The following is a 25,800-nucleotide window of genomic DNA, read 5'->3' as shown; positions in this document are numbered from 1 at the left end:
GATTCCTTCTCTTGTAACTCCTTCCCATTCATAGCATTGTTCTGTATATGCTAAATTCTTGTGTTGTGATTGATGAAACAATTGGCAGGAAGAAGGAAATAAAAATGAGAAGTCATCTCTGGAAGTTGTATTAGAGTACAGTGAGGAAGGGAGTGGTGATATGTGGTTAGCAAATTGAATGGATTGCCAGAATATTGTGGATGTTAAGACTGCGAATGAATTTTGGTATAGTTCAACAGATGACATTTCTTTCATCGAATCTGTTGACTCTATAGAAGTCTGTTTACAATAATCGTAACACTTTGTATATATTTGCATACTCTGCTAATACGTTTGCTGTAAATCACACAGGAAATGATCCCTTCTAACCACAAAAATGTTATGACAGCATGTTCATTAATAATTCAAGTAGTAATGCATTTCCTGAGGCTTCAACTTGGAAACCCACTGAGCATTAACAAGAAGACATGTTTAGGCCTGTTTATGTATATTGTAAGTATAATGATCTTGAGTATAGATTCTAATATGCTGTAATTATTAATCCTATCCTATCCTAATTTATGCTCACATGCAGACCTACACATTTTTCCGTGTAGGTATTCCAACTCCAACTCCAGGAATAAGGAGTAACCAACCTATTCATAGGTTGGTTACTCCTTATTCCTGGAAATGTTCTATGTCAGTAGAAGCATGTGTCCATGGGGCCAGTTTGCCTGTTCTGGGGGACGAAAAATCCAAGCTTCCAGGTGAAAAAAAAAAACCCAAATAAAGTTCCTCACTTCACTGATGGGAATCGAACCCAGGTCTTTTTGACCAAAGGGCTTCATCTATACTGACTAAGCTACAGAGGCTCTCGATTATTAATACATGCAAATTTTGCTTTGGAATTCAAAAAAGTAAAGGCAAAATTTGCATGTGAAGAATAATACATCATATCAGAATGTGTTCTCAAGATCATTATAAGTCTAAATGTCTCTTTCTCTAGTTTATGTTACTGATGTTTGATGCATTATTGTTATATGCCAAGATCACAAATCTGGCATTCTACAAATTTATTTTCCTTTTAATTTACAAGTGGGCTAAGCATGAGTGAAAGAATAATGATCTTTTAATTGTAGTCCTGAGGCCAGCAGTATGGACTCTCTGTTCAGAGAACTGAGAGTCCAATACTGTCTCTGAAAAAGTGTAAAAGAGGTATCTAAGCAAAAATATAGTGTGCACATTATTTATGCACTGGCCTGATGTTGGATCCATGGAGTCACACACTACTATAATTGCCCTTTCATGGTAAATAGTATCACTACTTATGAATTTATAATAATCTACACATATGAATTTTAGTGTGGAAGTGTAAGTGTGAAAACTAACTAAATACAAATCCCAAATCTGTTTATTCTTATACTGTTCACACATTTGGGTGGTGCATTTAAAACTTAAATTATTGATGGTTTCAGGAGGAGAGCAATTCAGTTCATAGATGACCCTTTCCCTCATGGGCTCACCTTCATTCTCTATACCAATAGATGCAACATTTCAGCTCTCTCTCTCTCTTCTTGGTACTTCCATGGTCACTGCTCCAGTGAATTGGCAAATGTCATTCTTTCACTTGCTGTTGTGGGCGGGCCTGTTAAAACGAGCAGCAGCTCCAACAGCCCTGTTTAATACAACTGCAAATGCACAGATCCTGCTTTTCTCTTACTCATGTATTCCATTTACTGTGCCCTCTGGAACAACTTTTCTCAAAATGTTTTCCCAACAACTTCCTCCAACTCTTTAAGAAAAATGTCAATAGATTTCTTCTTTTTCAATCCTTATCCACATCTCACATGTGGCACTCATGTTCTATAGATTCCTGTACCTCTTGTGTGTGGGATTAAAAAAAAAAACCTTAAAGGAGTCCAAAGTTTCCATGAAGAGAACTTCTCTCAACATAAAGAAGTATGTGGAGCATATTTTATACATTCAAATTGGTTAGTTATATTTTTTACAAGGAAAACTTGCAGTGTTGTCATGTAGTAACTCTATCTATTTTTCTTAATTTATAGAACATATCAAGTAATACTTGCATACAAAATTTAGCTGCCATTACTAACTATATGCATCTAAAAATTTGCTAAAATACAAATTTCTGTTTATTTTAGATTTATATTATATTTATACAATATACAATTTGAATATGCATTATTTTGTAGCAAGGAACTTTTATAAACAGAAGTAACCCATGACTTCTTGCCTTTAAAAATTATGTATTAAACTATTTGTACAGCTTGCTGTAAGCATCACTTTTTTTTTTATAATGTCAGCTTCATCCATGAAAGAAAACCTATGGTACTATTGATAGGCAAGGATTAGTTAAGCCAAAAACACTAACCTGGGGACCAAGCATGGTATTTTTTAATTTGACTTCAGGTCTCTTTCAAACAAATCCATAACCTGGCTGTATTATATGGATTTGTTTGCAGTTTTGTTTCATGGTATACTAATGTATTTTTAGCAATTGAGTTTGTATACAACCAACTAGCATCCTACAATACAGTTAGTTCATCTTAGAAATGAACTTATTTAACTTTTTTAATAGTTTCAGTCACATTGATCACTGATAAACAAGTCTTTGAAGAAAAGCACATGCATGCATACACATACACACACAAATAAAAAAGAGAGAGAGAGATAAATTAAAGGGTTCTAAGAGAAAAGCTGTTCAAAACATTTATTTAGCGTACTGGTAAAGCATGAAATTATTGAGCAAAACTGTACACAGACTGAGTTCAGTTAACCAGTCGATGGCACTGCCTGGCAGAAAATGCAAATTCCAGGAATTTGCATTTTATAAGAGTTATAACTCTTATAAAATGTTATTTTATAAAAGTCGAGGCATTACAACCCCAAGCATAAACAAGCTGCCTATCAGCTTGTTTATGATGATGTTTCTGGTAGATAACTTTAACTTTTTTTTTTCAAATGTTTTTGGTTAGTTAGACCTATAGTCAAGTGTAACAAGAGTTACTTTCATTGATTAGAGTCCCGTTACAGAAGTTTATTTTTAATTTTTTTTGAGCCTCCTGGTTATTTAGGTGGAAAGCAGAAACAGTTTTGCTGGGATTAGGAGATAGTCCTCAGAGTTCAAAGTAATTTTGTAGTGAGCTATGATCTTTGCTCAGTGTTTCCTCAAGGCCTTGGAAGGTACTTTTGGGTGGCAATAGCTATGACATCAGCATAGATAAACTTTTGACTAGCTGTTGGAGGGGTGTTACTTGTGTACAGGTTGAATAAAGCTGGGACGAGGACAGATCCTTGTGGTAATCCGTTCTGTAAGACAAATGTTTCTGCTTTTTTGTGAATTCAGATGAACCTTTATTTTTCTATTGGAGAGCATTTGTTCAAGTAATTTTAATATTTTTTGGCAGTTAATTATTTTAGCTGCTTTATACAACAAACCTTTCTTCCATATGGTGTCATAAGCTGATTTTAGGCCTAAGAAGGCAGTACCTGTTTTTAAACCCTTCTGGTATTCAATTTCCTCATGGGTTGTGAGAACTAGGACCTGATCGCAGCAACTTCTGTGAGGACTAAACTCAGCCTGTTCACTGGTTAAGATGGCTTCTATTTTTGGAGAAATTCTAGAAAGGATAATCCTTTCAAAAAGTTTGTAAGGAGTGCAGAGTAATGCTATAAGCTGGTAGTTGTTATTAGGGTCATCAGTTGACTTATTAGATTTTGGCAGGACTGTTATCTTTGATTCATGCCAAAGTTTTGAGAGCTTCATCATTTATTGTGGAGAAGAAATTGGATAGCCAGGATTTTGCTCTTGGGCCAAGGTGATAAGAAAGTCTGGAAGGATGCCATCAATCCCAGGAGCTTTACTTTTTTTTTTTTTTAGTTAGTTTGAGTGCTGCATCAATTTTATTTATAGTTACTGGACTGGAGTTTGCTCTATATGGACATGATAAGAAAACATTTTTTATAAAAACGATGGATCTCTTTTTTTGGTGTCTGTGGGAATTTTGGGTTTAGCTTTTTGTATTAAGATTTTTGCAATACTGTTAGGATTTACTATGACTATATACTGTAAACAGGGCATCATATTGAGTAATACATGGTCTGTATTTGAGTTGTAAGTCAGCAGTAAGTGAGATAGATACAGGAAGATGGATTGATATAAAAATCAGGTAAAATCAAATGTGAGACCACGGTACACATTACTTTGCTGTTATTAATTATCTATATGGATCACATTATGAAGGAAAATGGCATTAAACCTAATATCAAAGTTCCTCAACTAAATTGAATAACTGCTGTAACAAATTTGGAATGACAGTCAGCAGTAAAAAGACAGACTATGAAAATGGGCAAAAACATTGGAAACAACAACTGCATCCTGAATGGAGAACCAACAGAATAAGTAAAATATTTCAGTGATTTATGATGATGATGGTAAATTAAATATGGAAATAGACAAAGAATAAGCTAAATTGGTATGGTAGAAAGTCAAGTGGATAAATTTATGTGGAATTAGAGAGAAATTAGTCAACACACTCTCAAAATGCTAAACTGTATAAGTTTAGCATTATAACTCTCATATCAGTGGCCTCTAGCCTGATCAAACGTTTTGCTTCTATAACCCAACTCTCGGATACATATATTAAAACTGGTATGGTAGAGTCAAGTGGATAAAGAAATTAGACAACACACTAAACTCTCAAAATGTGTCTTTCGTGTGTGTCTCTCTAATTCCACATAAATTTATCCACTTGACTCTTCCATACCGGTTTTAATATATGTATCCAAGAGCTGGGTTATAGAAGCAAAACGTTTGATCAAATACTAGAGGCCACTGATATGAGAGTTATAAGAAAAATAAGGGAAGTGAACAGCTAGTTTCAAAGGCACAGTCATAAAAATTTAAGATACCTGATATTGTTCACCTTCAGGTATGTGTGAGCAGGGATAATTTCAGGTGGTATGGTCACATAAACAGAATGAGAAAGGAAAGGTTAATTTGATATTAGGATGGGATGGTATGAAAAGGATGTAGAGAAAGATCAAGATTTAGGTGGATTAATGGAGTTGGAAGATCATTTGAAGACCGGAATATAAGATCTGACAATATTGGAGTCTCGAGTGATAAGAGAATTTGGAGGAAAGTTGTCAGTAGGAAGTTAGTGATAATGTAGCATTCTGAAAAACTACTGAGAGCAACATATGTGAGTGGAATACTAATCACAGGAATACTCATCTTCTAGATGAGCGATATCAGAATGGGATTTCTTTGATGTTCCTGATGTGAAGATATGTTCAGAGCTGAACAATCGAATAATGAACAGGCATAATGTGCATTCTGAGTAGGGATGGTCACTTGTATTCTTGTTTATGTATTCCTGATAGTATCCTGTAGAGGTTATTATCAGGAATTTGATTATGGTAAATAAAAAAAGCTAAAGCTATCTGATCTAATGAACCTTTCTTAACTGAAGCTTAAATTCATGGAAAACATATTTTAGCTAATGGAATGAATCATCCGACTTCCTTCCATCATATATAAATCCCTGCTGCTATTTGACATTTGTAGCACCTCAGAAAAGAGTAAAGAAATTTTAACATCTGTAACTTAAATGTCAAACTCAAATGAATAACAAAAATAGCCTTCCTTATGTGTTTTCAAAAGACAAACTACACCCTTTCTCATTGCTCTTCTCACTCCTCCACGTAAAGTACCTGTTCGTTGAGGGGGGGGGGTGATAGTACTGGCACTTTTCATTCTTTCTCTTTTTTTTTTTTCCTTCCTGTATTCTTTGCTCTACTTCTCCAGATTTTTTTACTATCCTGTCTTCTTGATCACTATCACCAGGATTCAATGCCTTGCCACTGTGTTTTCCCATGCATTGCAATCCATGGACATCCAGAAAAGGGGGGAAGGGATCCTGGTAGTCTTGCACTTGGCATCTGCTTTGGCAAGATGGACAGTCCTAGATGGTCTGGTCAGGATCATTTGGTTAGTGGGCTTGCCTGCAAGGATTATCAGTGTTGTAGTAGGTCTCCTGTTCCCATGGTCTGGGATGGGACCCAAGGGTTGCTGTGATGTCATTATAGCATATTGGTAGCCCTGGCATTCCAATATGCTATAATGACATCACAGCAAGCCTTGGGTCCCATCCCAGACCACTTCCGAGTACATTTTTTTAATTATTTTATTTCATTTATTTATTTTTTTTATTTATCCCACATACAAGAGTTACAAGAACACCAATTTAAATACACTAATGTTTCTAATCATCCATAGATTTTCACCTCTTATGGATGATGCCAATTGGGAAAATGATGCATATCTTTATTCAGAAGGGTTTAGAAGCACTGACAGGTTCTCTCAAAACAGTTAAGATCTTGATGTTCTTGATGTGAAGATATGTTTAGAGCTGAACATTCAAGTAGTGAACAGGCATAATGTACATTCTGAGTATGGTCACCAGGTTCCAGCCAGGAACATCATCCTTACTTTCTGTACAACCAAACCTCAAACATCTGTAAAATTACATTATCTTAATTGTCCTGTTAGGATGTACACCCATAATCCTCTGTGATGCTTTAAATGTCAGAAATTTGGGCATACTCAAGCTATCTGTCATGGCTCTACTACCTGTGTCTGACGTGGTAGAAAAGAACATGATAATAAATCAAGAAGAATAATAACAAAAAATCAAGAAAGTGATTGTGTCAACTGTCAAGAAGATCATCTAGCTTATCTCTATTCATGTTATCAGAGGAAGGATGAAAAACAAAAAAATACAAAAGATAAAAACAGAACAAATATTAAGTGGATATTGAATCCAATATTATTTCAAAGCCGAACAGAGAAACTACAAGAGTTTCGTGCTGAATATAGAAACTATAAAAGTTTCACAAGCAAACCTTTCATGACAGGGGCAACTCATGGTAAAGGTGGAGTAAGCTCTGATCACTTTCCTTAGTATTTCCCATAATGCAAAGCACATCTCCTTGCAGACATGTATAGCATCATACATGATGCTATACATGTCTGCATGGATAGGTAGATCAAGATGTAAATACCCAGGTTGAAGTGATGCAGAAGTTAAATCCAACATTATTTCAAAGCCAAATGTTGGATTCAATATCCACTTAATTTGAATAATTTTGCATCGCTGAAGTGAAGCCTTTTGGCTCTTTATTTCAGTAAGAGCAAAATATATTGTATCAGGAGGCAAAAAGGAAATTAGCCCCCAAAACCACACCTTTCCTGAAATCCTCTTATGCTGAGAAAATGGCAAATTAGAAAACATCAAAAGCATCTCGAACACGTCTATTCCACCATCTGATAATTTCACCACATCCAACTTTATGATTGTCAGTGCTTCTCTGTGGAGTGCATCAGTCATATGACCTCTGGTCTCACTCCTCTCCAGAAATGTTCCCATTCGATTAGAACCCACTTTTGAAGGAAATTATGGGAAGGATATCTTTGAAAGATAAACTGCCCCCCCTCCCCATAGAAAAAAATGGATACTTCTATATCCAAAAATAAATTAAACTTACCAAATGATCCTGATATGCTAAATGATTGAACATTTTTTCAGAGGAAGAGCTGGACATTGGCTGTTCATATGTTTCTAAATCAATAGGTAAATATCAAAAGATAAATAAGTGGGTTTAAAGTAAGTCCTCAACTTCTCAGAAATTAGACAAGTTTACAAAGCTCATATTCCAGGTGAGCAGTAGAAGAATGCAAGGGGAGCACATTGTAAGATCTATTGCAGAACATGAACCAGGTAGGCACATGGAAGAAGGTACTGAGTCTATTATTCAGAAAGGGCAGGTCATTATTGTCAAATAGTCATTCAGTGATACTACCACATCCATTTGTGTTGTTGGCACTACTCCCACAGAGTGTTGTGCCCATTGAAGTTACCCATAAGAAGTATGGACTCAGACAGTTTAAAGATAAGGTTATCAGTGTCAGTATTATTTAACTCAGAACTTGGTGGTAAATAAATGGAACATATTGTAATTATTATTATTATTATTATTACACCCTCTATGGAGTCGACAGACTCATTGTCGGAGGTTCATTCAACTGACAACATATTTATCATATAGAATCTTAAAATCCTTAACACTCCTTGCATTAACAACACATTCTGGTAATGCATTCCATTCACTGACAATTCTCCATGTAAAAAATCTACTCCTTCACCCTTCTTCACTACACTTTTACATAACTTCCAGGAATGACCTCTGGTTCTTCCCCTCTCACCTTCTACTCTTTTTATAATCCCCTCTGGATTAATCTGATGAAATCCTCTCACTAACTTAAACATCTTTATCATATCGCCTCTCATCCTCCTATCCACCAAACTCTGCAATCCACATTTCTTCAACCTCTCTCCATAGCCAGCATTCCAAAGTCCTGATATTGTCTTAGTCTCTCACTTCTGGACCCTCTCCAATGTCTCCACATCACATTGAGAACGAGGTGACCAGATCTGAGCACAATAGTACAAGTGTGGTCTGACCAGTGCCACATTAGAAACCTCATGGAGACAATCGAATGGCTGCTGCTTCAAGAGCAGTATTAAGCTGAACATGTTGAAAAGAAGCATGGTTGCCCACTATGATAGTGATCCTACCATGAGCAGAATCATCTCCAGTTCAGTCTTTATGAACAACAGTGAAATGCCTGAAGGTGGCATCCTCACTGAGTTTTAAATATCTTTGCTGTAGACAAAAAGCAGGACGGTTTGTGTCTCTGTAAAATTTTACAGTGGAACTGTCATGGATTCCAGCAAAATATTGATACGATGGATACACATCCTACGTTTTGTCTGCAGCAAGCATATTTAAAACCCAGTGAGGATATACTATCTTAAGGCATTTCACATAAGGACTGAATTGGAGATGGTTCTACTCATTGAAAGGTCACTATCTCAGTGGGCAATCATACATTCTTTTGAATATGTTCAGCTTAATACTCCTCTTGAAGCAGTAGCCATTTGACTGTATGAGTTTTCTAATTACAATTTGTTCCATTGATAGCTTTCAACTGCCTTAGTCCATACTTCTTATGGGTGACACTAATAACACAACACTCTATGGGGTAGTGCTAATACAAATGGACAAGGTAGTATCATTGAATGACTGCTTGAATAATGACCTGTCCTTTCTGAATAATAGCCTCAGGTGCCTTCTTCCATGTGCCTACCTGCTCATGTTCTGCAACAGATCTTATGTTCTGCTCCCCTGATATTCTTCCACTGCTCACCTGGGATATTGAAGAGAGCATCTATGGAAGCGATCAGTTTCCTGTTATTTGCATTATGCCTCACATGAACCGTGTTCTCTTTCACAGATGCCAATGTGGAAAATCGACCAGGCCGACTGGAATGCTTTTTATTTCCCATCTTGCAAGAAATGGCCACATATCACAGATTCTATTATCTAGGTAGCAAGAATAGCAATTCCAAAAATATCTCAATTTCTACTCTATCCAAAACTATGGTGGAATGCCTAGTGTCAATCAGCTAAAGATCAAGATAGAGCACGGAGTTGAGATCACGTGAAATCTCTTAGCTTTCAAATGTTCTTGGACTAAAATACTAAGCAATTTTTGATCCAATTTGCTTCATCTATTAATCAAACAAGTTTAAAAATTGTATAGTATAAAATCTTGGAAACAAAGGGCAAATATAGAATACCTCTATTTGCTACCTGGATCTTAATGGATGTGTTGTTGCTGAATCCAAAACCATTGCCAATATTTTGGGAGAAAATTTAGCTAGCAACTCTGCAGCAGTTTCATATCTTGCTGAATTGTTAATAGTAAAAGTTTATTTAGCTCAGTGGAAGTGCCGCTTGCTTCCTCTGCACTTGGTCGCTCGAAGTCAGACTTAAGTTCAAGTCTAGTCGCTGACTGGAGGAATTTTTTCTGAGCCTTTCTTTGACTGATTCCTGAGTTAGTCGATCTCTGGCACGGGCAAGTGGGTTTTTCCTCCCAGAAACTCATGTTTTTTATCCCGTGAACTCAAGAAAATTGACTGTAGTACCCACATTATTTCAGACAGTAATATATCTTGTTAGGGTTAGGTACTAAGAGATAGCAGCACTTGCTTGCCGGTATCTTCGTCAGTGGCCGCCTATAATTAGTGATAGACATGGGCCAGCTATCTCTGATTGGCTACCGGTGGAGATTGAACTGCCCACTCAGTCTCCAAAAGCTAGATAGAGTATAAAGGCCTTGCCTACTCCCTATAAAGGAATAAAAAGCGTTAGCTGATTTTTGATTTTTCTGATATTATTATTATTATTATTATTATTACGTAACACCTCCAGGGAGTTCAAAGACTCATGGAGGGAGGGAGGGCACCTACTCTACAACTCTGTCATCACCACTTAATCTCCCCAACTACAATGAACCACAACTACCATCATCACCACTAATATTTTCACAGAAAATCACAAACATCTATGCCCATGGCAGGATTCAAACCCGCAGCCTTTTGGATGGAGAGCTGACCACTCGGCCAACCAGGCCAGCAAAAAAAGAGAAATAGTTTTACTTCAGATAGCAGTCAAGGACTCTTCAGTCAGTCTGCAGTCCTGTATATCTAGGAAAGTGATCTCATCAGTGTTTAGTTCACTTTCTGATACATTTCATCTTAGTAAGTGAATATGGAACCAGTTTTTAACACTTGAACAAGAAAATACCTTTTTTTTTTTTTTTTTTTAAGAAGTAGTTTTATTGTGCATTATGTAGCTGTGTGAAAGATTAAGGATGTAAAATTAAATGCTCTTAGTTTATTATCCTTAAGAACATATTCCAGTTTTAAAACAAATCGGTCATGGTTGTATATTTCCATACAGCTTTTGTTGCTATAATTTGTGACTTAGATGGGTAGTTGAATTTAATCCTGAGAATGAGGATTTGGTTATAATCAGCTTTTGAAAAGGTTGACCTTAGCAGTGGATATGCAAAAGTAAATTGGTTTTCTCTAACAAGAAAAGGACAGTTGAACAACTGACTCAGATAACTGACATATGACAGCAGTTTATCATTTCTGTTTTCAGAATAACTAAAGTTTTAGTTACATCAAACTGAACATTTGAGCATAATACTTTGTCAGAGAAGGAGGTATGCACATCTATGATGAATGAACTTCAAAGTGATAGCTATGAAATAGAATCTGGTAAGAGCAATCTCTCTCTCTTAACCATCTCACCGGCCATTATGGATAAAATACACATCCTCATATGCTTCGTATCCATCATATATTTCAATGTAATATCAATGGTATTACAATTTTAATATGCACTTCACATCCATGATGACCTCGACATCTATAGACATCTTGGCTGGTAGAGTCTTGCAACTCTATGGCAATCTTGATAATATTATCACAAGTTATTCTGTGTGAGATCTGTTAACTCATTGTCAATTCAAAAAGTCCATATAAAGATTCTTCTCATCATGATGAGAATAAAACTTAGGTCTTTTCTATTCAAAGAGTGCCAGGTCTTGTCATTGTTCCAGTTGTGCTATGGAGAACTTATATTCAGATTTTAATATATTTGATATATTATCCAAATAACTGATATAAACAGAATATAAAATAAAAGTACTATAAATAAGGGAAAAAATTTAATGAATCAAGCATTTTAAAAGTATAAGAGATTTTATTTTTCTAACAAACATGCTTTGCTTGTTGTTACTTTGCAACATATTGCTTGCTGATATATATATATATATATATTGCTTTTTTTTTTCAGCTATTGGTTTTAAGGATTTACATTTCACTTATTTTATTCCCTAGTGGGTAGGAGAAAAGCAAAAAGAATTCCAAGTAAATTCCATGCAGTTATTATATTACCAAGCACCACTCTCTACTACTTTACTTTTATTGTGTATACCCTTTATAGAGGCCCCTTGGGTATCTGGAGGACTATTTTATCACAGCTGGTCTTTACCTGATGTGGTAAGTGAATTTAGAATAAAAATGAATAAAAAACTGAAAAATTCATTGGATATGCATGATTAAAGCTATACCTAGCTCATTTCCCTTTATTGTCTCTCTCTCTCATAGTTAAAAGGAGATGCCCAGGACAACAATATCAGGAATACAAATTCTGCACTCCTGATATTGACCATTCATTGATTTTATGATCCATTGAATTAAAATTCCTCTTACTCCTCCAGTGATCATGGAACAAGATTTTGAAGACACTTATGTAGATTATTATTATTACGGGCAACTCCAAAGAGTCCTTAGACTCATCGAGGGAGGCCCTAAACTACGTGGCCAGAACAACTATTCAGCATCCACACAGTATCTATCATACTTTGCTTTGAACTCACTCACAGTCATGGCACCCACAACAGAAGACACTGGCAGCTTATTCCACTCATTCACCACTCTCCAAGCAAAAAACCTGGTTCTAACACCCTTGATAACCATACTCTCGCTCGGTTTCCATGGATAGCCCCTAGTTCTCTCATCACTAGACCTGTTCTGAAAAATTTCCTCTGAATTAATCTTGTAAAAACCCTTCAGTAATTTGAATGTCTCAATCATATTATCTCTTTTTCGCTTATCAACCAATTTCTGCAACCCACAGATCTTCAACCTGCTCTCATAAGACTCATTCCATAGACCAGCTATCATCTTGGTCACTCACCTCTGGATCCTCTCTGCCTCCTCCCCCATCAAGAAGAAACCCTGGCGCCCAAATCTGTGCACAGTAGTCAAGATGAGGTCTTATCAAGGCTCGATAAAGAAGAACAATAACTTGATTGTCTCTGCTCGTCAAAAGTATTCTTCAGTAACCAAGTGATCTGATGAGCTGATTTAGCCACTTTTGTAATGTGCTCCCCTAAACTTCAACTCCCTGTTCACCAACACTTGCAAATCCCTGGCCTCGTCAATCTCCTGGAGTACAGTTCCACTAATGTGGTATACTGCTGCTATTCTTTTCATCCCAAAATGCATAACCTTACACTTTGCTACATTAAACTGACATCCATTCTCCTTAGCCCAGTCTTCCAATCTTTCCAAATCATCCTGCAAAATTTTGACATCATGTGGATTCACTATTGCTCTATCCAACTTTGCATTATCAGCAAACAAATGAACAGTTCCTCTCAGATCCTTTCCTATATTGTTAATGAATAAATTAAACAGCAGTGGTTGAAGAACAGAACTGCGGCACACCACTCGTCACAGGCCGTCTTTTGGACTCTACTCCTGAATAAACCACTCTCTGATATCTCCATCAACCACCCTCCTATCCATCTCAACACTATATCCATTCCCATATGCTGCAGTTTACTGATTAGAATTCCATGTGGTATCCTATAAAAGACCTTAGCAAGGTCCAGCAGTATCACTGTACACCCATTACCCTTATCCAGTTCAGCTGTCACTGTGTTATAAAGCATGAGCAAGTTACTGAGGCATGCGCTACCCTTCACAAAACCATGCTGTCCCCTATACAGTATCCCATTTTCATCTATCCATTCCTGTATTTTCCTCTTGACTACCTTCTCCAAGACCTTGACAACGACTCCTGTATGCTGATTGGTCGGTAATTTGCAACAGCAGGCTTGGAACCTCCTTTATACAATGGAACTATTATCCCCTCTTTCCACCCCCTCGGGACTAACCCAGACCTGAGACTCAAATTAAACAAAACGGTCAAGGGCATTGACAATTCTTTTGCCACTTCACTTAAGACCCGAGTTTGTATACCATCCAATCCCACAAATGTATTCACATTAAGGTTTTGTAATATACTATTCACCTCCATTTCATTCACCTGAATTCCTGTATAAGCTATTGGTTCCTTCATTCCTGCAATATCACCACCTGGATGATATACTCTTGCAAAGTGCTCGCTCAGTAATTCTACTATTTCAATTGATTCAGTTACTTCCCTACCATTGGCATTCCTTAAAATCATTCTTCCGTATACATTTTTTCTTTTACTTGCAGCATATCGAAAAACTGTTAGGGATTTTCTTTAGCTTGCATTGCAAATTTCCTTTCATAATCTGCTTTTGCTTTTCTTACCACACTAGTTACCCTTCTGGCCTGTGCTTTATACTTTTCGTCTGCCTGCAGGTAACCTTTCTCCTTAAATTCCCTCCACAGTTGTTTCTTTCTTTGCAGCTCAAGCTTAATGGTGTTATTTATCCATTTAACCCCACTTGATTTACTATCCGGACTCTAGGTATGCAGTCAGCCATCACCTCATGCAAACGCTCCTTAACCACTTCTCATGCACTATCAACATCCAGCCCTTGCAGTTTTACATGACATGAACACCGAACCAAGCAATCTCCTAAGCTTGTCATACTTACCAGCCTGGTAATTCCACATGTACCCTCTCTTAATTGAAAATACCACACATTTAGCCACCTCCCAGGTCAAGACCTTATGATCACTTTCACCAATTGGTGGCAACGTGGTCATATTCATTACAGTCAAATGCTCAGATGCAATTACTAGGTCAAGCACTCTTGAACCGCTAGTATATTCCATTAGATGCTGTCTCAGGTAGTTATCCCTTAGTAACTGCATATAATATCATTTCCTTCCTCCCATGTGTCCTCTCCTCCTTCTAATCAATGTTACTATAGTTGAAATTCCCCATAATAATTACCCATCTTCCACTCATTGAGTCTATTTGCCTATGTATACTATCTCCATCATTTATTCCAGGTCTGCGCGGTTAGCCTAGTGGCTATGCACTTCTCAACGATATGCCTGGGGAAGGAGTGTCCTAAGTTCGATTCCCGTCGGTGACGTGAGGAGCTGAAGTATCTTCCTCGGCCATAGCCAAGTTAGCCAGTCTTGGGCGTGGACAGCAGGGTTTTTTCCCCAGTTTCTGGGGTTTTTCATCCCGTAAAGCAGGCAAACTGGCCTTGAGAACTTAACACTACAGGCCATAGGATATACTGGGGTATAGGGCTGACCACCTTATCCTGTAAACAGATTGAGGTCCGATGATCAATGGACCCTCGACACGGCAAGGTAAAAGAGGGTATAAAGAAGATGAGATGAGATCATTTATTCCATCACCTGTTCTATAGCAGCACCCAACTGTAATTTTGTTCTGCTAGCCTCGATCTCACACCAAATAGCCTCAAATATGCTCTTTTCACTATCCTGCAGTTCAACTTCTATTCTCCTTGGCTGCAGTTCATCAGCTATCATCAGTAACACTCCTATCCCCATTCTTTTCTCTCTGTCCCTCCTGAACACACTATACCCTTCACATTCTATCCCACTAGCTATATTATCTTCTGTCAGCCATGTCTCACTAATGCCAATAACTTGTTGCCAGAAAGAGCCAACCAAGGCCAAAAATTCCTCCTCCTCATTCCTAATACTCCTGGCATTAGTATACATAAAATGCAGAAGCCTGTTAGTCCCATCCCTATCTTGATGTCTTCTTCTAACTATCCCATTCTGGTTTGTTGTCCTACTTACTAGCTCAGGCATATTATACACATTCTTACACTCAACTGCCTCACTGATGTCTGCATATCCCCTCCCCCTTCCCCCTTCCAATATCTCTAGTTTCCCTGATTCTGCACATCCACTTCATTCAGCAACACTTTTTCCAGTCTTTGCACACCAAATCCATTCAGATGCAAACCATCCTTCCTGTATATATCCTTTTGCCCATCAAACTCACTCACACATCCACAAACTCCACACCACTCCTCCTGCACAAACCTGCGCATAGAGTCATTCGCAATTACGGCCCTCCTTCTCAACTCTACTCCGTCATACCGCGGCAACAGACTCGCTATCTTAACTCTCTCCCTGTTTTCTTTTGCTACCTCTAGTAATTATTCCTTCAAGTCCTCTCTCATTGCAAATTTTCCACCTTTTAAATCATTCATTCCTGCCACTATTATCATTTCTGTACTCCATGCTTTTATGCTCTACTAGCCTCACTTACATCATTAATTTTCACATCCGGAAAACATAATTTTGTCAAACTCTCATCTATTACACCTTTTACTACTGAATCACCATACAACACTCGCTACTTAATTTTTCTTTCACTCCTGATCATGTTCTCATTTTTCTTACCACGCATTTGCTTCTTTCTGTTAGCTGATGCAGTCGGTCGACAATTTTGTAATCGCTCCAGCTGCCGCTTCACCCTATCTATCACTCCGTGCAACCGTGTAATCTCCCTCATTGCAACTAGCTCTTCATTATTTTTATCAGTCAAACCATTATCTCTCTCTCTATACTTTTACTTTCACTCTCTCTTTTACTCTCACTTTCAACACCAATCTCAATGCTATCTGCCGCTACATCACAATTTTCTATCACATCACTATTTTCTATTGCATTATGATTTTCATCTACTACATCAATCTCGCAAACTGAGATACACTTCAAATCATATGAGACACACTTCATGACACTTTCGGCACAATTTTCCACCACTATCATTATTAAACCAAACTCCAGCTGCTCTCGGAAAAGCATACATCCCGCAGACGTTACACTGGACGAATTCACTTTGGTTAAATTTTTTTTAACAAAGATAGTGATTTGATCGCCATTGCCTTTCTTCAATTAGCTCAGGATGTTTGATTGTATTAAATAACACCACACGAGCAAAATAAATATTACATTATATTGAAAGTTTTTCCACTTGGTTATACAATAAATTAAAGATGCATAGTATTATACATGTCTGCAAGGATCTGTGCTTTGCATTATGGAATACTAAGGCAAGTGATGTGAAGTCGTTAGCCTCTATATATGAATTACTTCATGCACAAGCTTTGTTTGCTTACACTTGGATAAAGGATTAAACCAAGAATATAATTTCTTGGCATCTTTAATTTATAACACATCTATTAAGTAGCTGTTATTTCACTGGATTTTAAATATGCATCTACAGATCACAAAAAAGTGGTGCAGTATGCAGGCATTAACAGCAAAAACACTAACGGTTTCCAAGTAATATTGAAAACATTTCAAATTGTAATGGATGAAAGATGCAAATTAAAGTCTTAATATGGCACTCTCTAATATTGTTGGATAAAGTGATGTTTTTATGTTGAGACCATGCACAAGAAGTTGGTTGATCAACTTGTAGTACATTAGTATCATGTATGGGTAGTGAGTTAGGAAAGGAGAAACTTGTTTACATTTGATTTCAAGGTCTGTATATTGTATTTCTTGGGAAATATATGGTGTGTGTGTGTGTGTGTGTGTGTGTGTGTGTGTGTGTGTGTGGAGGGGGGAGACCGTTTCATAATACAGCAGTAATAGTAGTAGGGATGAAGAAGGAAGAAACTTGTGCTGTGAGTTTAGTTGAACTGCGAAGGGATGCAGCTGCATGTGCTTCAATGGATTTAGTAGCGAGTGGGAAAATTATTGGTGCTAGTTCATATGACCATTTACCATGGAAATATTTATAGAAGATACATCATCATCATCATCAAATTCCTGCCATGTACCCTCAAGGGGTGTACAGGATATGACAGTACTACATGAAAAAATTACATCATTACTAACTTCCTATCTACAATTTTCCTCCAAATCAGTCTGTTACTTGTCAAGACTCCAACATTATCAGATCTTATATTTCTATCGTCTAAGGCACTTTGTACTGTATCAATCCACCTATATCTTGGTCTTCCTCTGGGTCGTTTTCCTGCCAACTTGGCAGAGAACACTTGTTTTGCTAATTTTTCCTCTCCCATTCTATTTAAGTGACCATACCATCTGAGATTAGCTCTGCTAACGCATTCCCGGATGCTGACAATGTCAAGTTCTTTCCTAATATCCTCATTTTTAATATGATATTGCCATTGATGCCATCTGTTCACGCCTCTAATCTTTCTCAGGACTCTCATATCTGCGGTCTCTAGTCTTTGGTCAAGTGTTTTACTTCTGATCCAGCTCTCAGATCCATAAGTTAAAATTGGTTTGAACACAGTCTTGTATACAGCTAATTTAGTGTTCCGACTAATTTCTTTCTTATTCCATATGAATTTATTCAATTGACTTCCCACGATACCAGCTTTGCTGATTCTGTTGTCTATTTCTATATTTAGTTTACCATCTTCAGTAAAAATTGTGCCTAAGTAGCTGAAATGTTTTACTTGTTCCACAGGTTCTCCATTCACAACACAGTTGACATTTTCAATGATTCTGCCTATTTTCATTGTCTTTGTCTTTTTATTGCTGACCTTCATACCATATCTATTACAACAGCTATTCAATTTGGTCAGAGAATCTTGCAGACTTGTAGCGGATTTATTTAGAAGTATAACATCATCCGCATAAAGCAAAGAGCTGACATTAACATCTCCAATTTTGATATCAGGTTTAATACCACATTCCTTCATAATGTGATCCATATAGATAATGAATAACAGAGGGGATAATGTACATCCTTGTCTCACACCAGATTTAACATTAAACCATCTTCCTGTACTTCCTTCAATTCTAACTGCTGACTCACAACTCAAATAAAGACTAAGTATTGCTTGATATAATGCCCCATTGACACCATATAACTGCAGCGTATTGAATAGCTTCTCTCTTGGCACCTTGTCATATGCCTTTTCCAAATCGACAAAACTTAAATATAGATCTTTGTTATATTCCCATGCTTTCTCGACTATTTGTCGTAAAGTGAAGATCTGATCCTGACAGCCTCTATTTGGCCTGAATCCAGCTTATTCTTCACCAAGCTTTTCTTCCACAATTCTTCTCAACCGTTTCTCAAGTATACTTGCATAGATCTTGCCAGGAACACTCAGTAGGGAAATACCTCTGTAATTCTCACATTCAGTTTTATTTCCCTTTTTATATATGGGTACTATGAGAGCTCTACTCCAATCATCAGGAATTCGTCCCTCTGTCCAGGCTTTCTGAACTATGCAGTGCAGCCACAGTAAGACTCTTATACCACCATACTTCAGCATTTCTGGTCGAATATCATCTACTCCTGCTGCCTTTCCACATTTCAAGCCTTTGATGGCTTTTTCTACTTCAAGTATGGATATGTATTCCTGACTGCATGCCTGGTCAGTGTTTTTTATCACTGTGCTGTCATCACTGCTTGTTTCATTTAGCAGTTTTTCAAAGTAATTACTCCATACTTCAAGGATATCTTTTTCTCCTGTTTTCATTTCACCTTTATCATCTCTAATTCCTTTTACAGCACTCTTTCCTCCATTCCTAAGCTTCTTCAACAACCTCCAGAATATTTTGCCACCTTCTTGATATTTATTTTCTATATTCTTGCCAAAGTCCTCCCATGACTTTTGTTTAGCTAGTTTTACACACTGTTTAGCTTTCTTACATTTGTCTCTGTATTCTGTAAGAGTAAAAGCTGACTTATTTGCCAGGAACTTTTGATATGCTTTCTTCTTTTCCTTCACTGCCTCTTTAACTTCCTGTGTCCACCAGGGAGTTCTGATTTTCTTATCTTTGCACACAACCTCACCACATGCCTCTCTGGCAGAATCAATCAATGTTTCTTTCAGAGTTTGCCACTGAATATCCAAGGTTTGATTCCTGTTCTCAAACTCTTTCATTTTCTTTTCAATAATATTTCTGTATTTTAGTCTACAGTTCACATCTGAGAGCTGCTCAACTTTTATTTGCTTTAAAACTTTCTTACATGTTATTCTTTTCAATATGAAATTCAATTTTATCCTGCTCAAGACTAAATAGTGATCACTTCCAATTTCAAATCCTCTGTACACTCTGGTGTCCTGCACCAGGGAGAAAACATCACTATCAACAATAACATAGTCAATGAGACTTTTCTTATTCCTAGCCTCTTCTCTCCATGTGAATTTGTGCACATTTTTATGTTGGAACATGGTGTTAGTAATAACCAGTCCATGTCCTGAGCAGAAATCCAACAGATATTTGCCATTATTATTAGCTTTGCTCTTTTCTCCAAATTTTCCCAAAATATTTTTGTATGTCTCACAATCATTTCCTACTCTACTATTTAGATCCCCAACAAGGACCAACTTTTCTTTTTTCATTGTGTCAGTTGCTTTTTCTAAAGCCTCAAAAAATTCCTCCACTTCTACCTTAGTAGAACCTTCTGTGGGACCATAGGCACAAATAAGTCTCATTGTCCAGTTCCCCATTCTCATATTTGCCCACATTACTCTACTTGAGACTGACTGCCATTCAAGAAGATTAGCCTCGTATTTTGTGTTGAATACTATGGCTACTCCTTCTTTTCCTTGATTGTTATTGCCTGAATATTATATATTCAGGCAATAATAATATAGAAGATACATACTGTAGAAACCAAACATCTGAAAGAGAGTGGAGTGAAATGTTGAGAAATGGGTCATTAATCAATCTAATTACCCTCTTCTATACTGTGTCATGTAGTTTTAGGGAGCTCTTATGGGCACCACTCCAAATGCAAGCACAATATTTGATAATTGGGCTGATTTGTATGAGGTTTAACAGTTCTTTAGAGGTGAAGTAATGTCTTGAGCAAAAGAGAAATTCTAGTTTTTTTTTTTGGAAGCCAAGGAGGTAATAGTTATGATGTGTTTATGTTAGAGAGGCACTTGATGTCAGGGTACAGGAAGCAAAATCTCATCTTGTTTAGAGGTCTGAGTGTTGTCAAAGTTTCTCACTTTTTTGCTCTTTCAAAGTCTGTATGTTGTCTTGATGAAAGCCAGTTATCATATGCATTACAAATGGGACAATCAGCATTCACGGTGTGCTTGGAAGGGTCACCAGTGAGGAAGAGATCCAGGATGTTTGGGGAGTGGTTAGGGTTATCTTGTATTCTGGCAGGCATGTGGACAATTTGTGTAAAGTCATTAGTGGTGGCAAATTTCTCAGTACTCTGCTTTCTTGGTTTGTGCAATTGGAGGAGAACCAGTTGGTGTTCTGAATGTTAAAATCTCCTAGGAAGATAATTTTGCTGCTAGGAAAGTGGGACCAGAGAAAGCCCTGAGTTCTGAGTGGTTGGATTGTTGTCTATATTGCTCTTCCAGTGCTCTTCTGGGAGAGCAAAATAGACAGAAAATAAATTTGGCAGAGGTAGGCAGGGAGATTTCCAGCCAGAATGGGTCAAAATCAGGTGATTCAAGGTATGTCAGAGTGAAGAGTGAATATATGCACAGATGCCATCCCTGGGTTGAAAGGAGTCAGAGTGTTGTTAAGATATTTAAATATCTTAACATGATCTTCTTTACAGAAGATATTGTTAATTTAGTAATTGAAAATGAAATAAAAGATACATAAAAATATCGTTATGTTGATTTAAAATAATATAGCAACGGTGCTTATAGTTTTGTATTAGTAGTTGACTAGTGAAGCCATTAAGCCTAACTATGCCTCATGGCTAAGTCATCAGTGGAAACAACTTATCATTTAGCAGTATGGAAGATTGGTAAGTTATACATAACTTTCTACATCGTTGGAATTATAATACCTGTAGAAGTTTTCTAATACTAAGTGCATGAAATATTCATCAAGTACAAAAGAAACTTTATCGTACCATCAACAACTGTTATCCAGATTGCCATTACTGAAACTTTACTTTGTGATACCCGGTTGTTGTGATGTCAATCACACAGTTGCAAGTGAGAGAATACAGCATATAGTCTACTGTGATGTAGAAACAAACAGCTGATAGACATGGGGAGAGGGGGGGGGGTGAGAGAATGCATTTTTTTAATATATAGGGAGATGTAAAAAATGGATCAGATAGAAGAATAAAAGGGAGAATTGCAAGTAATTCCCTTTAAGAAATAAAGAAAAATATAAGGAATGAATAGTTATATTTTATAGATTCCTTATTTGTTCAAGTAAATATTGAGAAGTTTATGCATCTTCACTGTTGTAATTTTTTTTTTTTTTTTGACTGAAGATTAAATGGAAAGTTATTCTCTGTTTGTAGAACTGACAGTTTCACAAACTAACGAGTAAAAATACTAGAATACTCCATATAGTTATTTTTTTTTTTTTTTGTTCTAGTGCTGGATAGCTGAATTTTATGAAGTAAACTGTTAATGTTTTTGGCACTTCTTTTAAGTTAAAGTAAGACATATGCTGAAGATACAGGTATGAGTTGTTGTTTTCTTGTATGTAATTGGAAAATTTGAGATGAGTAGTGCTTGGGAGAAGATGAGAATTATATTTCTGCCAGAAAAAGTAGGTTAGGTTTGCAGACTGGAGATGGTAGTAATTGTAGTGAAATATCAAGGTTGGAGTTGAGACCATATATGTTTGTGAAGTGTATTTGTAAGACTCTTTGGGGCTTGTTATTGACCGTGTGGACAGTGCACATTTCCTATACAGTGCCTGAATACTGGTTTCCATGGTGGGTAATGGCATTGTTTGGTTTCTGCACTAATTTTCTTCTTCTTCTTTGTCCTTGTTCTCTCAGAGTGAAGGCGAGATTAGGCTTTTTTTTAATTGTGTGTGTGTGTGTGTGTTGGGGATCATGTATATATCTGACCCACACACACAAAAGGTCACAGATCAAAGATTACAGATCAGTGCCATGTGTAAGCAAGAGGATAAGAAGAAAGGAGAAATCTGTCCCCCCCCCCCCAACTGAAGATTGCATTCTTTGGGGAAGTCTGTTCCAAAGAACAGAAGTAGATGGAATGAAAGAGGAGGCAGTGAAGTTGGTTCAGTGTGTTTCAGGTCAACTATAAAAAAGATGTTAGTTAGCAGTGGCCCTTGTTCTAATGATTTTGGAGGAGAGTGGAGGAATAATGGTGGCCAATTCAGCAGAGTACTGCCCATAAAAGTATCTGTAGAAGAGTCACGAAACTGAACATTTGTGAGAGAGGAATTATTAACTGGATTATCCTCTTCTGGATGTAGAATCGAGCAATCTTAGAAAGGATTTTGGTTCACCACTACCACCACCACCACAAATATGGGAGCAATATTCCATGATTGGGCAGATTTGGGATTGTATAGAGTGAGCAGGTGTTAAGTAGTGTCTTATGTGAAAAAGTACAAGTTTTTGTCAGCTGCAGAAGCTTTGATTGAAATGTGTTAGTGCCAGGAAAGATTTGAGGTATAGATCAGTTCATGAAGGGAAATCTAATCATGTTTTGATATCTGGGTTTTATTGAAAATAAGGGGAGAGATGTGAGCTCTTTCTTGTGAGAGATCAGAGAGGACTGAGTTTTGGTGGCATTGAAGCCTACAAGGTTGTTCTTGTGCCATTGAGATATATCTAGGACATTGGTTGTGGTGGATCTTGAGGCTTCTAATAATCGAGCACTGCAAGGTTTGTCAAATGAAAAGGAGGAATGGAGTGTACTGTCATTGGCAAAGCTATGGATAGGATTGGAAGTCTGTTAGAGCAGGTCATTTAGAAAACATTCATGCAGAAACATCTGCATGAATGTTTCTAATTCAGTGGCCAGTGTGTGTATATTGGTACATGCTACAGTCAACTGAGGATACCTGCTTTGGTCAATCACTGACCATACCATGACCCCTGGTGGAAAAAAAATAAACCAAAATAAACATAAAATAGAAAAATTAAATAAAGATCCATAATTACATCGGTAAAACTACATCAGCAGTTACTAGTTTCCTATAGTCCTGTTATTTTAAATTTCTGTTTGTTGTCTGAGCATTTACTGTATCCAATTAAATATCTTTTCTTTTTTGGTATCTGTTATGTGGGTTGATCTTGCTTGAAAAATTGTTGGTTTCTTCTTTTTCCTGATGCTATGTGAATTGTAGGTGAGCTGTCCATATCCTTTGGACTTTTAAGTGATGCACATTGTTTTTATTGAGATTTGGTTGGTCGATAAGCATTTCATAGGCTTCCAAGAATTTATGTTTGTATCATGTTTTGGTCCAATGTAAGGACTAAGTGTCTTTCCAGTCTTTTTTCTGTTTTAGGATTGTACAATCTGTTTAACCTATGTAAGGTAGGTCAAGGTGGTGCAGTGGATCTGGTATACACCTTAGTGAGCAAGAGAAGGAAGAAAATCTTTAGTAGAGTTAAGTATATATTTTTATTTTCATTGGTATTTATATGTGGCCTTAATGTTGCATTTTTCTGTATGTCGTCTATTCTTTTAAATAATCCTTGTATATGACCTTACTTTAATCTTTTTTTTTTTTCTTTTTGGTTGTATTTTTGTGAAGGATCTATGGGTTGTTTTCTTGTTGTAGCCATTTTTTCTATAAAAGTTTTGCTTATTTCAAATCCATTCTTAAGAGCTAGCTCTTAAGAATGGATTTGAAACAATTAGCTCTCAGAGCAAATTGTTAAGGCCATGTTTTTGAGTGTGCTAACAGCACCTAGTTTGTGGGTATGAGTTTTTGTGTTTGTATTGGTTCTTGTATATGTGTGTATTGTGTGGATTTACGGTTTATGAGGTTCTTGAAAGAATATCCAGCAACTCACAAATAACATATAATGGACTGAGAAGCAACCAGTCACAAAACAGCAGTGTTCTGAGAATCAGCCGACCAACTTACATGTCAATTAACCTGTCCAGCCACTCCCTCAACAATGACAACCTTTCACTTCTTCAGATAGGACTAAACTATGCAATCACCAAGGTCAATTAATAAACTAGATTTTAGTTATATTGAAAGAGGCCTAAAATCCCTTCCTGCTGCTATAACCAAAAAAAAATGATAATAAATTAAATAATAAAAAAAAAAAAATATATATATATATATATATATATATATATATATCTACTCTATCTTTTTATATATATATTTTATATATATATATATACACACACACTAGGGTGGGGAGGCAGAGTCCCCCCCCCCGAAGGGGGGGGGGAACTCTGCCTCCCCACCCTAGTGTGTGTGTGTGTATATATATATATGTAGAAAGTTTTTTACCTTGGGTATAATATATGTTAAAGATACCAAGTTATTTTAAACCTGGTTTTTACTCCATTTCCCAAGTAAGCAAACAGACAAATAAGCCAAGTTTGCTCATGCATGTAATGCAAGTCTAACTGACCCGTAAAGTACTACAAGTCCAGGCAACTCGTGGTAAAGTTAGAATAAGCTCTGATCACTATTCTTAATATTTACCCTTAATGCAAAGCAAATATTAAGATATTGAGATATTAGAGCTATTGCACAAACTGAATACAAATTCAGCAATAAGAACTGATGGGGTATCAGCACGTGTACTAAAAGAGTGTTCAGCTGAACTGGCTATTCCTTTGACCAGGCTGTTTAATATGAGTCTCAGAACAGAGAAGATTCTGCAGGAATGGAAAGAATGTGTGGTAATTCCATTGCCACATAAGGGTGGTGCAAAGACTCTATAATAAGTCTCTGACCCCATGGTCTGGGGTCGGGAACCTAGGCTTGCTGTAGTGTCGGTAAAGCATCCAGAGTAGGCCTGGCGTTCCACTCCTAAGCTCAGTCATTGCTTGCCAGACAGTGGGTGTCCATGTGTGGCTCCATGGTGGGTGAGGAGCTCTGGCACCGAACCAAAAAATTTCCTTGAGCATGAATCCTGCATCCTCAAACATTTCAGGAGACCTAATGAAGTCCCAAACCAAGTACTGATAGTGTAGATACAGCATGTGGAAACAGATGTAAGAAACAAAATATCAGTACTTTTTGTTTGATATTGGTACATTTATACGATACTAGTATAAATGTACCAACATTTTTAATTCATTCATGCTACAGGTGAAAACCAATAGGGAAAATGTCACCCTTCTTTATTCAAAAGGATTTAGGACTGGCAGGAATTCCCAAACTGTTAAGAAATTGTGTTCTGTAGATGTTCATGTGGAAACAT

General features: G+C 36.9%; 1 protein-coding gene across 3 annotated transcripts in view; it reads left to right on the top strand.

Annotated features, from left to right (window-relative positions):
- Positions 1-25,800, top strand: part of LOC150109230 (solute carrier family 35 member E3-like) — a 113,795-nt gene that overhangs the window by 47,648 nt on the left and 40,347 nt on the right. For all 3 annotated transcript variants that reach the window (XM_090406483.1, XM_090406474.1, XM_090406468.1), the window contains exon 3: positions 11,817-11,978. In XM_090406483.1, the coding sequence (XP_090262609.1) occupies positions 11,817-11,978 (162 nt within the window). The remainder of the gene's footprint in view (positions 1-11,816; positions 11,979-25,800) is intronic.

The sequence above is a fragment of the Typopeltis vanoorti genome, chromosome 2 (genome assembly GCF_054136105.1).
Source record: "Typopeltis vanoorti isolate ZY-2024b chromosome 2, IOZ_Tvanoo_1.0, whole genome shotgun sequence".
NCBI classification, from domain to species: domain Eukaryota; kingdom Metazoa; phylum Arthropoda; class Arachnida; order Uropygi; family Thelyphonidae; genus Typopeltis; species Typopeltis vanoorti.
Note: the sequence above shows the minus strand (reverse complement) of the source record. Positions and strands in the feature narration are given on the sequence as shown.